The following is a 16,178-nucleotide window of genomic DNA, read 5'->3' as shown; positions in this document are numbered from 1 at the left end:
ACGCCCATCTTAGAAACGGCCAAATGCAAGTCCATTGGTCGTGGAAGGAGCCAGCATTTGTAGTGCACTGGTCCCCCTCACATGCCAGGACACCAACCGGGCACCCTAGGGGGCACTGCAGTGGACTTCAGAAAAAGCTCCCAGGTACATAGCTCCCTTACCTTGTGTGCTGAGCCCCCCAAAACCCACTACCCACAACTGCACACCACTACCATAGCCCTTACGGGTGAAGGGGGGCACCTACACGTGGGTACAGTGGGTTTCTGGTGGGTTTTGGAGGGCTCACATTTACCACCACAAGTGTAATAGGTAGAGGGGGATGGACCTGGGTCCGCCTGCCTGAAGTGCACTGCACCCACTAAAACTGCTCCAGGGATCTGCATACTGCTGCGATGGACCTTAGTATGACAGAGGCTGGAACAAAATATTTTTAAAGTTCTTTTTTGAGGGTGGGAGGGGGTTAGTGACCACTGGGGGAGTAATGGGAGGTCATCCCCGATTCCCTCTGGTGGTCATCTGGTCAGTTCAGGCACCTTTTTGTGCCTTGGTTTCATTTTGGAAAATAGTAAATGTTGGAAGTCAGACCTGTACAGTCCATCCATTCTGCCCAACTAATAGACCACATTTGAATATGGCACTCTGCACAGGTTCCACTTATTCATGATTTATTTAGCTGCATTTATATCCCACATTTTCCCACCTATTTGCAGGCTCAATGTGGCTTACAATATAATACAACTACAATCACATTGATGGAATAGAAAATCAGAGTATATATATAACAGATAAGGTGTACAGGAATATTATGGCAGTCATATTAACGGAGAAGAATTTCAGAATTGTTGCTATTAAGGTGCATACAAAAATTATGTTGAGTAAGAAGTGGATACATGGATAACAACATAACATAATGATATCAGGACAAGGTGTCATCAGTAATTAGGGTGTAAATAAAATAGGCAAATTAAAAGAGTTCCAATATAAATTGTGTCTGCTGTAGTTTAGGAGTCAGACCGTTATGAGGGATCCATTTTGTACACTTTATTAAACAAGTAAGTCTTCACTAGTTTTCGGAAGGTCATTAGGTCGCGTGTTTTTCTTATAGTGGTTGGTAATTCATTCCATAGTTGTGTACAGATGTATGAAAAGCTAGATGTATGTATTGATTTATATTTAAGTCCTCTGCAGTTGGGATAATGGAGGTTCAAGAAAGTACGTGATAAACTTTTGTTGTTCCTCTCTGGTAGATCTATTATTAGCATTTGTATTGCGCTACCAGACGCACGCAGTGCTGAACACCTGATACAAAGAGACAGTCCCTGCTCAAAAGAGCTTACAATCTAAGTAATACAGACAAACAAGACAGTTACGGGTGAGGGAAGTAATGGGTGAGAAGGGAGGAAGGGACAAGGGGAGGGCAATTGTGGTTAGGAGCTAAAAGCAGCAGTGAAAAGGTGGGTTTTCAGCATAGATTTGAAAACAGGTAGAGATGGAGCTAGACGTATAGGTCCAGGAAGTCTATTCCAGGCATAAGGTGCCGCGAGAGAAAAGGAGTGAAGCCTGGAGTTAGCAGTGGAGGAAAAGGACGACGACGAGAGATTTGTCAAGCGAGCGGAGTTCACGGGGAGGAATGTAGGGAGAGATGAGAGCGGAGAGGTAATGGGGGGCTGCAGAGTGGATGCATTTAAAGGTCAGTATGAGAAGTTTAAACTGAATGCAGAAGCGGACAGGGAGCCAGTGAAGTGACTTGAGGAGCAGGCTGGTATGGGTATAACGATTCTGGCAGAAAACAAGTCGTGCCGCAGAATTTTGGACAGATTGGAGAGGAGAGAGATGGCTGAGCGGAAGACCAGTGAGAAGTAAATTGCAATAGTCCAAGCGAGAGGCGACAAGGGTGTGGATAAGGGTTCTGGCAGCGTATTCAGAAAGGAATATAAGGTCTGACATGTAGGATGGGGCATCTCCATAAATAATTTTTATGAACTAAGGTGCATATTTTGAATGTAACTCGATCCTTTACTGGAAGCCAGTGCAGTTTTTCTCTAAGGGGTTTGGCACTATGATATTTCGCTTTTTTTTCCGAATATCAGTCTGGCTGCGGTGTTCAGGGCAGTCTGGAGTTTCTTAATGGTTTGAGCCTTGCATCCCGCATATAAGGAATTATAGTAGTCCAAATGACTCAATGCCAGTGATTGCATTAGTTTGCGGAATGTCTCTCTTGGGAAGTAAGGTTTTACACTTCTAAGCCTCCACATTGCATAAAACATTTTCTTTATAACATTTTTCACATGGTTTATCTAGATTAAGGTTTCGATCGATTGTTACACCCAGGAGTTTCAGGTTGTCCACAACAGGAAGCATGTGATTTAGTACATTTATGTTGGTATAGTTGATTTTATTATACTGCAATGATAATATAAGGCATTGTGTTTTTTCTGCATTGAGCTTCAGTTGGTTAACACTGGTATACCTAATCTCTATCTCTCCCTGCCAATTTTGGGGCACAGACCATAGACATCTACCCAGAACCGGTCCTACTTCCCAACTACTGCAGTTGCTGTCGAAGCCAATTCCAGCCTTGATCCTGATCTGTTTTTTTCATTTACGGAACCCAGACCATAGCAATCTAACTGGCGTTGGTCTTACTTCTCAGCATTTGAAGCTGCCGTCAAAGCTCACTCTAGTTATGAGACCATTTAAGTTTTGCTTTAATTGGGAAAAAAGTGGGGTATACATGTTCATAAATAAATAAATAAATAAAATAGTACACATAGCTCTCGTGTACTGTGAAAATGCCTCCAGTGTTCCCAGCCCTTGGTAGCTTAAGGAGAAGGCACCAGGTTTAGGAACTGAACCAGAGTTTCTGGCATGGCAGTAAACAGTGCTATTGGTGAGGTATGCGGCATAACCACCCTTCTAATTTTTATATTTGCAGAAACTGCATCATGGATTAGTTACTTCTCTATTTTCTCAGCATACAAGTTTTGAAGGGCTAATGCGCTACTCCCCTACCACTTTCACTCATACAGTTGTTATATGATGTATCCTTTTCAGATTTTCTTTAACATTATGGAAAAACAAGCAATCGAGACTTCATTTTCAGCACTATATAGATTTTTGAAAAAAACCTCATCATTCATAGGTTCAGTACAATTACTTGCTCAATTCTGATGCAGCTTCTGGACGAGAGTTAAGTAAATGTGCTCATTTTTAAGAGTCACCTTGCATTTTTCATGCTGTAATTGCACACACTTTGCTTCCTAGCACAGTATGACATGTTAAAAACATTCAGTAGGTGATTATGAGACCTTCATGACTTCAGCCTGTTCAGGATTTTTTTTTCTATTTACAAAAAAGAATAAACTTTTGGTGAAGACAGATTCAGAGTTACTTGAATATCACTTGCTTATTTGCTGAGCTGCTGGATATCAGAATGTCTTTTGATTTGGCAGCTGTGTTTGTTATATTATTAGACATTTGTACGAGACTGTGATGTCATGATTTTAAAAAAACACAAAGCACAAAAATAGGACAGACAGTATGCATAAACTAGATTCCCATAGAAGGGTATGCTGATGAAGTACATAAGGCAGAAGTCAGAATGAGATTTCTGTGCCTGAAGCACAGGATGTAGAATTTCAACACTGTGCTGCTTGTGGGCAGACTGTTTTATTAATAAGAGTACAATTAGCAACATCACAGGAGAACACGGGGGGACAGATTGGAAATGAAGGGAGTCAGGTGAAAAAGGAGATCTTTAAGATGCCTAATTAATAATGATCCCTACTGAACAGGACAGGAAGAAAATGAAGGAGCAGCACTTTACATAAAGACTAATATTAAAACCACTGAAACGGAGATGATTAGGATAATTGAGGATATAAAATCATAATGCCTTGGATAAATCTCTTCATAAAGGCTGCTGTAAATCCCAATAAATAAATATCAGAATAGGCATACTAGGGCAGACCAATGGTCCATCTAGCCCAATATCCTGCTTCCAACAGTGGCCAATACAGGTCACACGTACCTGGCAGAATCCCAAATAGTAGCAAAATTCCATGCTACCAATCCCAGGGCAAGCAGTGGCTTCTCCCATGTCTATCTCAATAACAGGCTATGAACTTTTCATCCAAGAACATATCCAATCCTTTTTTAAACCCAGATACGCTAACCACAGTTACCATATCCTCTGATAATGAGTTTTAAAGCTTAACTATTCACTGAGAGAAAAAAATATTCCTTCCTATTTGTTTTACTACGTAACTTCATTTAGTGTCCGCTAGACTTAGTACTTTTTGAAAGAACAAAACAATTGATTCACATTTATCCATTCTACAGAACTTAGAATTTTGTAGACCCACTCAGGATTTTGTAGCTAGGGGCACTATTGGTTTTCCTGATATGTTTATACTGTCTGGTATTTCTGTCTATAGTGATGTGATTTACAGATGTTAATTAAAGAAGCCAGTCTATGAAATCTGTTAGAAACAGAGGGATCCTCAACTTCCTTCAAAGAACTTTCCTCAAATGGTAGCAGAATCCATGATGAAGAGGGAGAGGGTAGATGAAACTGAACCTGGTATTTACAAATAGAAAAAGTGTTTCTAAAATTCAGGAAGGTGGTCAAATGAATTTCAGTGATCCGACAGTGGGATTCAAGGTAAAAGCAAAGGGGGGGGGGGGGGTCAAAGTTCAACATCTCTAACTGCAAGGTTACCTAAAGATGGTGAGGTAGTTTAAGGAATGGCTGGAAGGGTGGCAAGAGCTTTCACAAGTACAGCGAGATTAAGATACTAAAGTAAATTTTTATGGTATGAAAGTAGTGTGGTTTTCAAAGGAAGTGGCTCAAAAGGCAAGGACTAAATATCATTCAAAAGTTGCAAAGGATCTCAAAGAGAAAGAAAAGAATATCTAAAAAAAGCACAGAGACCGGGAAGGTAAACAAATTCAGATGAGTTTACGGTATATATTGCAAGACCTTTCTGCTTGCTTTCTCAATTTGATTCTTTTATGCTCTATTTGGGAGGAAGCTCAAGACTCACCTTCTTCAAAGTTTTACTTAAATAACTTATAGCTTCTGTTTATTTTATAATTTTCTGTAATTCCTGGGAGTTTGTCCTGGCTTCTTAATGAGTGTTGTGAATGGCTTATTTTATTTGTAGCATTTATGCCCCGCTCTTTCCCACTCAATAGCAGGTTCAGTGCGGCTTACAGAGTATGGTACAAAGTATCACAGAGACAGTGCAAAGTATGTTACAATGTATCACAGAGAAACATAGTTAGAGTGGGACAATAGTAAAAGATGTGGGGAAAGGATTGGAGTGTGGGTAGTACTGGTGGTGTGGTCTAGGTTCGAGGATTAAATTGGGTCGTTGGGAAGGCTTGTTTGAAGAGTTAAGTCTTCAGCAGCTTACGGAAGGGTAGGTTTTCATTGGTTTTTCGGATATGTCTAGGTAAGGCGTACCAGAGTTGGCTGCCTATAACAGAGAAGTTGGATGCGTAGTAGGTTTTGTATTTGAGGCCTTTGCAGTTGGGAAGATGAAGATTGAGATATGTTCGAGAAGATTTGGTTTTGATAGGGAACCAGTGAAGTTTTTCACGAAGCGGTGTTGCGCTTTCGAATCGTGATTTGCCGAAAATGAGTCTGGCTGCTGTGTTTTGGGCGGTTTGGAGTTTTTTCATGATTTGGGCTTTGCAACCTATGAAGATGCTATTGCAGTAGTCGGCATGAGTAAGTACTGTAGATTGTACTAAATTGCGGAAAGTTTTCTGTGGGAGGAATGGTTTAACTCTTTTCAGAATCCACATCATGTTGAACATCTTCTTCATCGTGGCTTTTGCATGAGTTTCTAAAGTTAGGCGTTTGTCTAATGTTACTCCTAGGATTTTTAGATTGTCAGATATTGGGATTGTAACGTCGGGGGTGTTCAGGGTGGTTGGGAGCAGAGTAGAATGTTGTGATGAAAGGATTAGGCACTGAGTTTTTTCTTTGTTCAATTTCATCTTGAAGGCGTTGGCCCAGGAAGCTAGGATGTTCATGGCAGTGATTATTTTCTCCGAGATTTCTGGAAGGTTGGATTGGAAGGGGAGGAATATTGTGACCCTATCAGCGTAGATGAAGGGATTTAGGCCAGACTTGGATAGGGATTTGGCCAGAGGGATCATCATGAGGTTTAAGAGGATCGGGGAAAGGGGTGAGCCTTGGGGGACTCCGCATTTTGATGGCCACGCAGGCGATATTGATGAGGTTTGATTTGACCTGGTAAGATCTGGAGGTGATAAAACTTTTTATCCACTTAATGATGTTTACACCGATCCCTAGTTTGTCCAGTAGTTTTGTGAGAATATCATGGTCTACCATGTCAAATGCGCTGGATAGGTCGAACTGCAGAAGAAGTATTTTGTTTCCAATTGAAATTTCTTGTTTGAACTTGGATACCAGGGTAAGTAATACTGTTTCTGTGCTGTGTGCAGTTCAAAAGCCCGATTGTGATTCATGTAGTATGGAGAACGTTTGTATGAATTCGTTGGGAGGTTACTCTGTTTTCCGTCAATTTGGTCAGAAGAGGGATGGAGGCTACAGGTCGATAGTTGGCAATGTCATTCGCTGGTTTCTTGGGGGTTTTCGGTATTGGTGTGAGTAGAATATTGCCGTGTTTGGCGGGGAAGGAGCCTTGTTGGAGTAGGAAATTTAAGTGGGTGGATCTGTAATGAATCGTTCTGGGGCGTTTTTCATAAGATAGTTGGGGCAAGGATCTAGGTGGCAGTGAGACTTGGAGAGTTTGGATAGTGCTGAGGAGACTTCTTTGGTGTTGAGGGGGGCGAAATTTGTCCAATAGCGATCTGTGTTAAGTGATTGTGCCTTAAATGTAAGCACGTTTTAGACCATGTGAATTAGTATTCTATAAGACAAGTAGGTGCCTACGTTTCTTTATAGAACAGGCTTAAAACAGGTACAATAACCAGTCCTTTAGGTTATCTGTTACAGAATTACCTTCCACGTGTTATTTCTGAAGATTTTTGCAGCTTTAGCAGTATATGTAGTGTTATATTAATACATACATGGGGTAATTAAAATTTTAAAAATAGCAAAACATGCGTGGGATAAACATAAAGGAATCCTGTTCAGAAGGAATGGATCCTCAGGAGTTTAGCCGAGATTGGGTGGCAGAGCCAGTAGTGGGAGGCGGGGATAGTGCTGGGCAGACTTATACGGTCTGTGCCCTGAAAAAGACAGGTACAAATCAAGGTAAGGTATACACAAAAAGTGGCACATATGAGTTTATCTTGTTGGGCAGACTGGATGGACCATGCAGGTCTTTTTCTGCCGTCATCTACTATGTTACTACGTAATAGTCAAATAATATTACAGGGTACAGAGAGGACAAGGACAATTTGCAGGTTTTGCTGTTTGATCTGTATTCCTGTGTTTTCTTTGGTGCTCTATTTTTAAAATATCATATTACATTAATGTTATATATCATGTCATATTTTGCTGGGTAACAGGTTATAACATATTTTGCCGTCATAACTGCTGTTTCTCCTGTTTCCCTAGGATTATACAGTTTTTCTTTCCCCTTCCCACTCTTCTTTTTTTTTTGGGGGGGGGGGGGGAGCTGTGGAAAATAGAGAGAGAGGCATATTTTCAAAGCACTTAGACTTACAAAGTTACATAGTAACCTATGGAACTTAAGTGCTTTGAAAATGAGCTCTATAGTAATATAGCAAATATCAATAGATAAAGACCTGCACAGTCCAACCAGTCTGTCCAACAAGGTGGCCACAGTTGAATCTGACACTCTGCACAGGTTCCACTTCTTCATAATTAAAAACTGGTATATTTAATCTCTCTCTCTCTCTCTCCCTGTCAGTTTTGAGGCACAGACTGTAGAAGTCTGCCTAGCACTGGCACTACGTCAACTACTGGAGTTGCCACTGAAGCCCACTCCAGCCTTGATCCTGACCTGTTTTTGCCATCTACGGGACCCAGACCATAGAATTGTACCCAGTGCCGGTCTTACTTTCCAACCTTTGAAGCTGACATAAAAGCTCACTCCAGTTATGAAGCCATTTAAGTTTTGCTTAAGTGTATTTCATCCTTTTTTCTATATAGTGATCCTCTGTGTTTATCCCAAGCATTCTTGAATTCCATCGCCACTTTTGTCTTCATAACCTCCCGTGGGAGGGCATTCCAGGCATCCAAAACCATTAAACAATGGGAAATTAAGAAGAAAGACTCCTTTAGTCCCTTGTGTAAATCCCTGGCCAAAACGAGCACTTTAAAAACCTCTGAAGCTGCTGTCAAACCTCACTCCAGCTATGAGGTCATTTAAGTTTTGTTTTAATGGAATTCCATCCTTTTTTTTCTATATAATGATCCTCTGTGTTTATCCCATGCATTCTTGAATTCCAGGTATCCAACACCCTTTCTGTGAAAAGTATTTCCCGACATTGCTCCTAAATCTCCCCACACTGCAACCTTAATTCATGACCTCTGGTTCTACCACCTCCCTTACATATTAATACCTTTTAAGTATTTAAAATGTCTGTATCATATTCCACTAATCACTCCTTACCTTTACGGTATACATAGTGTGGTCTTCAAGCCTCTTCTCATATGTCTTTGGAACAGGCCCCATATCATTTTTGTCACCTTCCTCGGAACTGCCTTAAATCTTTTCATATCCATAGCAAGATATGGCCGCCAAAATTAAACAGAATACTCCAAATGGGGCCTCACCAATGACTTGTACAGAGGCATTAACAGCTCCTTTTTTCTACTGAATGTGCCTCTCTATGCAGCCTAGCACCCTTCTGGCTACAGCCACCACCTTGTCGCATTATTTCATGGCCTTAATTCCTTAAGGCACTCTCACCCCAAGGTCTCTCACCCCAAGGTCCCTCTACACATCTGTGATTGTCAGTCTCTCAACCCCTAGTAAATACAACTCTCTTGGGTTTCTACACCCCATGTGCATCCCTCTGCACTTCTCTGCATTAAATTTTAACTGCAATCTTTTTAGATCACTTCTCATGTTGTCCACTTCCTGCAGAGTGTCCACTCTGTTGCAAATCTTCATGTCCTCCACAAAGAAGGAAAACTTTCCCTTCTAACTCTTGAGCAATATCACTCACAAATATACTGAATAGAACTGGCCCCAATACCAATCCCTTGAGGCACACCGCTACTCACCTTTCTTTCATCCAAGTGAATTTCATTCGCTACCACCTTCTGACATCTGTCACTCACCAGTTCTAATCCAGTTCACCACTTTGTATCCTAACTTCAGCCTGCTCAATTTGTTCACAAGCCTCCTATGAGGAACCATGTCAAAGGATTGCTGAAGTCCAAATAGACCACATCTAGCACGTACCCTCAATCCAGTTCTCTGGTCACCTAGTCAAAGAAATCAGATTCATTTGACATGATTTTCCTTTGGTAAAGCCATGTTGCCTTGGATCTTGTAAGTCATTTGGATTCCAGGAATTTTACTATCCTTTCCTTCAGCAGCGCCTCCATTATTTTTCCTACCACCAACTGAGGTTTACTGGCCTGTAGTTTCCCACTTCTCTGTCACCATTTCTGTGGAAAGGGACCATATCTTGCCCTTCTCCAATCCTGTAGAACCTCCCATCTTCAAGATCTATTACATAAGCCTTTAAGAAGGTCCACCAGAACCTCTTTGAGCTCCTTCAATATCAACGGGTGTATCTCACCTGGCCCCATGGTTTTGTCCACTATCAGTTTTTCCAGTTGTTCATAAATACTTTCTTCTGTGAACAGTGCAATATCTACTCCACTCCCACTGCCTTTGTTAGCCAACAGAGGTCCTTCTTCAGGATTTTCTTCAATGAACACAGAACAAAAGTATTTGTTTAGTATGCCCACCTTTTCCTCATCACTCCACATATCGGTTCTCAGTCACTTTGTCCCATCACTCCATTTCTAGGCTTCCTCTTTTCTCTACTACGCCTGAAAAAAGTCTTGCTACTTCTCTCTGTCTCTAGCTATTTTTTATTCCATCTGCACTTTTGCCAGCTGTATTTTTCTCTTCACTTCTTTGAGTTTTATACTGTATAGTTTTCTCTGTTCTTCTTTCTGCGTTCTTCTGTACTTCATAAATGTCATCTGTTTCGCCTTTATTCCTTCACACATTTATCTGGTGAATCATATAGGTTTCCTTTTCCTCTTGCTTTTTACTTTTATTACATAAAGATACTTTCTCATTTTTATTGCTCTTTTCAGCTTGGACCACATACTTGTATTTTGCACAGCAAAGTAGGAAACATTTCGGTTTCTATTCTCTAGAGTTTCACTTCATGTACAGACTGGCATCTTGGGATTCCAGGCCAGTTTTGTCTGCATAAGTGATTATCTTCTTCCCAGGGGCGTAGCTAGATGGCCAATTTTGGGTGGGCCAGAGCCCAAGGTGGGCGGGCATGGAATTCACCGCCCTCCCACCCCGGTCCCCCTCCGGTTTGCTCCTCTCTCCATCCCTCCCTGCCCAAAACCCCCAAATATTAAATACTTGAGCTGGAGGGATCCCCCAAACCTGCCAGCTGAAGAATTCCTCCTCCTCCTCAAGCAGCCAGCACTCTTTCAACGGCAGCTGGCAGCACTTGCCTCAAACTGATGCTGCTGCTGGCAGGCCGTGCATGCTCAGTGCTTTTGCATGTGCGAAAACTGAGCATGTGCAGAAGGGCCAGTCTGTGTCAGCTCAAGGCAAGTGCTGCTGGCTGACATTTGGAAGAGCGCTGGCTACCCAAGGAGAAAACATTTTCAGCTGGCAAGGTTTGGGGATCCCATCAGCCACAGCAAGTGTCACAATTTTGGGTGGGCCTGAGTCCAAAGTGGGTGGGCTTAGCCCACCCGTAGCTGCGCCACTGCTTCTGCCAATACATTCTGAAGGGCCATCCTCAACTAATTTGTAATTAAGGTTACTATATAGGGGACAGTTCTGTATCTCGAATGTCTTCTGTTGCATGGTATTAAACTCATACTGCAGTTCTTTTTTTCTTTTTATTTAACTTGATAATATTCTCTTCACATGTGATTGAATTTTCTCCAGATTAAGGTATGTTTGACAGGGGTGATATATCTGAAGACATGTTATTTTATCTTTATATTCTTGTTGGCAATGACATTTTACATTCACTGCAAGTATATTTTAGCTGGTTGCATATTTTGAAATTATATTAAAGAAATAAAATCACCAAGAAGGTTCTAGATGCATGGAATAGCCTCCTAGTACAGGTGATGGAAGCAAAAATAGTGAGAGGATTCAAGAATGTCAGGAGTAAGCATAAATAATTGTGTTACAAAGAAGTAAAAGAAAGTAGACTAAAATTTTAGAGTCAATTTAGTCATCTACTTGAGAAACCTCTTGGAAAATGGTGTTGAACCAGCAGGCAGTCTGGGTACAGTGGGCAACTCTTGGACAATCCTTAAGTGTCATCAGATTCTCTATTTCTACGTTTGGAAATAAATAGACACACTGGTGGCCTCCACTCAAAGTAGCAGAAATATCCCCGATAAAGATTTGCGGGTATTTTTCTGATAAAACTAGTGAAACAGATGACTTGCAGGGTTTGATACCTACATAATAAACCATTCTATGCTGCATACAATCCTCAAAGGAAGTAGCTGTGTCCCGTTCATGCTTACCCAATACAGAGCTTGTACTCCAAGCGCTGCTGCCATCATATCCTTTATACAGCGGTTGATCTCCTTTCACCAGTTTAGTTGTAAATGATGGTCTACAGCCAAGTGCAGAATTCAAGGCTATATCCAAGCTTTCAGACAGTCTTTGTTCATGGGAGACTGGATCTATACAAAGGATCAAAGCAAATATAGTTTACAAACAGTAATCACCAATACTCATGATACTGGCAAAAGATTACAAAAAAAAAAAATCAGTTCTTGCATTTTAAAGCTTAATTATGCAAATGTGAGATTTCTTTTGACTTTGCTGTGTTTTCTTTTGGTGCTCTCTTTTTTATTCTTATTATATTAACTATCACACCTATACAATTTGATCAGATGTGCATTGTAAGTAGTATACTGGGCTAGACAGACCATTGGTCTGACCCAGAATGGCTATTGTTATGTTCTTTTAGTATTGTCTTATTCTGCATGGTGATTGCAAAATTCTGCATTGCACAGTGGGACAGAATTCCCCCTGGGAACAGGACATTGAATGGAATATCCCATCTAGAAGTAGGGATATCACCGATTCTCTACAGGAAGAGCTGTTCGAGCAACTAGTAACCAAGCTCACATCAGGGGGAACAATACTGGGCCTGGTGTTTATGAATTGGGACAAGGTTTCTGATGTCTTTGGAAATGGTCATCTGTGGGACCCAAAGATCAACAAATGATGTGTAATAATTCGTTGTCCTAGTCTTTAGAAAAACTAATTTTGAAAACATTAAGTACCTTCAGAATCTTTACCAGGATGAGAAAACCTAGAGGAAGTAGAAGGGTAGAACAAGCTTCACTGTTAAAGTATATGAAACATAGGATGAAGAGGCTAGTATAGTTTTCTAAGAAAGGTCAAAAAGGTTGAGAGATTTGGATTTAGCTCACACCTTTCTCAGTAGTTTACATTCAGGTACAATAGGTATTTTCTATCCTTGAAGGGCTTACAATCTTATTTTTGATATGTTAGTGGCAAGAGGAAATGGCATTTTGCGAGTCAAAAGGAGAAAGGGAGGAATACAGAATGATGAAACAGAAACAGCTCTGAGGAAGTTCCAGGACTAGGACAGCAGAAAACTAGCACATTTAAATTGGAATGAAAACAAGGCAGACCATGTCTAAAAGTAGACAAAGCTGTGAGGCTTTAGAGATGGGAAAGATCCCAGAGGGCTGCAGATTAGTCATCAAAGTGGAAGTAAAGAGGAGGATAGCAAAAGGTCAGTTCCCTTCTGCCTACTTTTTCTCCCAAGGGATATAAACAGATAACCTAGATCTTTGCAAAAATTATCATATTGGACACATGGTAACGGACACATGGAGGGGCTGAATTAACACAAAGCTGAAGAGTATCAGCCAAATCAAGGCTTCAAACCTAGCTTTTGCCTTTTTAGACATCTTTCGCCTTCACATGTAACAGTGGCAACATTATACATGAGGAGGCAAATAGCGTGCCTAGGTTTAACAGAGAGAAGGCACCTATTTTGGCCCTATTCTTAAAGGCACATAGGCACTTACGTCTCTATAAAATACTAGAGCAAATCCAGCAGCAACAGTGCTTACCTTGAAGGCACAGACATGTCCATGTATAGATTAGCTTATTTTATAATCCACACACGTACTTCACAACTCTGCGTTGCCCAGAACACCCCCCCGGTTACATCTACAGTAAAAGTACACATTCATACCAATACAAGTATTTTTACACCTGCTTTAATTTTATGAAAAATATTTTAATGTGTTTGTATTGCAAGCCACTTGCTAACATAACTTTATTAAAATTACCTCCTAAATGTCCTAATTTTGGATCCAAATTATGGCATTTAGTGGGACCATATGAATTTCAGGAATGTTCACAGGGGACTTTGTGCCACAGGACTTGACTCACTGTTCTTACTAGCACATCTTTCACGAACATTCATAATTCAATTATGTTAAACAGACAAAAAGAACACGAAAAAAAATGTAAATCTTGGGCTTCTTGTTTTGGAAGCTACTTAAGAAAGATCAATAGGAAATTTAAACAAGGGAAGATTTGCAGGGTAATGTAATTATCTGGAGAATGGAAGCTCTCCTTAAGGACTTTGTGGACTGGAGGAGTAGCGGACTCTGATCCTGGGGAACTGGGTTCAATTCCCACTGCAGCTCCTTGTGACTCTGGGCAAGTCACTTAACCCTCCATTGTCCCAGGTACAAATAAGTACCTCTATATACGTAAACCGCTTTGAATGTAGTTGGAAAAACCACAGAAAGGCGGTATATAAGTCCCATTCCCTTTCCTTAGCACTGCACCATCGGGTAGATGAGCATACAAGACTCCTTCTCACACCCAACATCTTATACCAGTGTTCCAAAACCTGGTCCTGGAAGCACCCCAGCCAGTCAGGTTTTCAGGATATCCACAATGAGTATTCATGAGAGAGATTTGCATGCAGTGGAGGCAGCACAAGCAAATCTCTCTCATGACCATTCATTATGGATATCATGAAAACCTGACTGGCTGGGGTGCCACCAGGACCAGGTTTGGCAATCACCGTCTTATACAAAACAAGTTCTTATATTCCGGCTATTCCTCAAAGGTTCAAGGCGGCTTACAATAATATAACTAGGCATACCTTCTCTTCTCAATCTACACCTCTTCCCTGGGTGCCCTGATCTCATCTCATGGTTTCCAGTATCATCTCTATGCTGATAACACCCAGCTATATCTGTCCACACCAGACATCATCGCAGAGATCCAGGCAAAGGTATCAGCCTGCCTATCCGACATTGCTGCCTGGATGTCCAACCGCCACCTGAAACTGAACATGTCCAAGACCGAGCTCATCGTCTTTCCACCAAAACTCACGTCTCCTCTTCCTCCACTTTCTATCTCAGTTGATAACACCCTCATCCTCCCCGTCTCATCTGCCCGCAACCTCGGAGTCATCTTTGACTCCTCCCTCTCCTTCTCTGCGCATATCCAGCAGACGGCCAAGACCTGCCGCTTCTTCCTCTTTAACATCAGCAAAATTCGCCCTTTCCTCTCTGAACACACCACCCGAACTCTCGTCCATGCTCTCATTACCTCTCGCCTTGACTACTGCAACTTACTACTCACTGGCCTCCCACTTAGCCTCTATCCCCCCTTCAATCTGTCCAGAACTCTGCGGTAGTCTCATATTCCGCAAAAACCGATTTACTCATATCACCCCTCTCCTCAGGTCACTTCACTGGCTTCCAATCAGATACCGCATTCAATTCAAGCTTCTCCTTCTTACCTACAAATGCATTCAGTCTGCTGCCCCTCACTACCTCTCCCCCCTCATCTCCCCCTATGTTCCCGCCTGTAACCTCCGTTCACAGGACAAATCCCTCCTCTCTGTACCCTTCTCCAACACCGCCAACTCTAGGCTCCGCTCATTCTGCCTCGCCTCACCCTATGCTTGGAACAACCTTCCTGAGCCCTTACGCCAAGCCCCCTCCCTGCCCATCTTCAAGTCTTTGCTTAAAACCCACCTCTTCAATGCGGCATTCAGCACCTAACTCTTTCGTTCACTAAACCCAGACTGCCCCAATTTGACCGCCCCTATCGGACTGTCCGTTCACTTGTCTCTTAGATTGTAAGCTCCTTGAGCAGGGACCGTCCCTCTATGTTAAATTGTACAGCGCTGCGTAACCCTAGTAGCGCTTTAGAAATATTAAGTAGTAGTAATATAAAATGTTTATAAAAAGACTATTCACTTCAATTTGTATCCAAATTTCATAATTACAAATTTAAATATTTCTGAAATAAATAAGTTTTAACCTGTTGCCTTAAAAGTAAATAATCAGATTGATTTCTTAAGGCAGAACATTCCAAAATAGAGCTAATTGATAAAGAAAAAGATAGAGAGAACGGGGTTTTATTCTGTAAACCCTTTGCACTAGGAAAACTTAATTTTACCCAATTTTTCTTTAGAGAAGAACGATCAGTAAGCAAACACAAAATCACTGGACACATATAGGAAGGGGTCATGTCATATAGTATTTTAAATAACAAGCAACCCAACTTAAATAAAGCTCAAGCTTCTATGGGTAGCCATTGCGAATTTCACAGAAGAGGTTGCAGAATCAAATCTACTTGATTGGTATAATAAACAGACTACAGTATTCTACAGTGTTTGCTACCAAGTCATGTTTTTTTTTTGAGCAACCTAGACAGCATACTAAATAGGCAAATACAGAAAAAAAACATAAGATGGATAATAATTCTAAATTGGTCAACCAGAAAATAGCTATATAGCTACCTTAGCTGTTGTAGCCTCCAAAAAGATATCTTTCCTGCCCGCTGCCGCTGAGCTCCCTGCTGTTGTAGCTTCTTGAAAATGGCTGCCGAGACTTCAAGCGGCGGCAGTAGGGAGGTCAGTGGCAGTGGGCAGGAAAGACTGGAGTTCTTTCCAGCCCCAAAGAGGAAACGAGACCATCAGGGCTGCAAGGTAGACCCTGACGGGGAGGGGAC

General features: G+C 41.4%; 1 protein-coding gene across 4 annotated transcripts in view; it reads right to left on the bottom strand.

Moving 5' to 3' along the window:
- The window catches only part of UBOX5 (U-box domain containing 5), a 59,635-nt gene that overhangs the window by 10,555 nt on the left and 32,902 nt on the right, over nucleotides 1-16,178 (bottom strand). For all 4 annotated transcript variants that reach the window (XM_030191006.1, XM_030191005.1, XM_030191004.1 and 1 more), the window contains exon 4: nucleotides 11,669-11,830. In XM_030191006.1, the coding sequence (XP_030046866.1) occupies nucleotides 11,669-11,830 (162 nt within the window). The remainder of the gene's footprint in view (nucleotides 1-11,668; nucleotides 11,831-16,178) is intronic.

The sequence above is a fragment of the Microcaecilia unicolor genome, chromosome 2 (genome assembly GCF_901765095.1).
Source record: "Microcaecilia unicolor chromosome 2, aMicUni1.1, whole genome shotgun sequence".
Lineage (NCBI taxonomy): Eukaryota > Metazoa > Chordata > Amphibia > Gymnophiona > Siphonopidae > Microcaecilia > Microcaecilia unicolor.
This window is presented reverse-complemented; position numbering and strand designations above follow the sequence as displayed.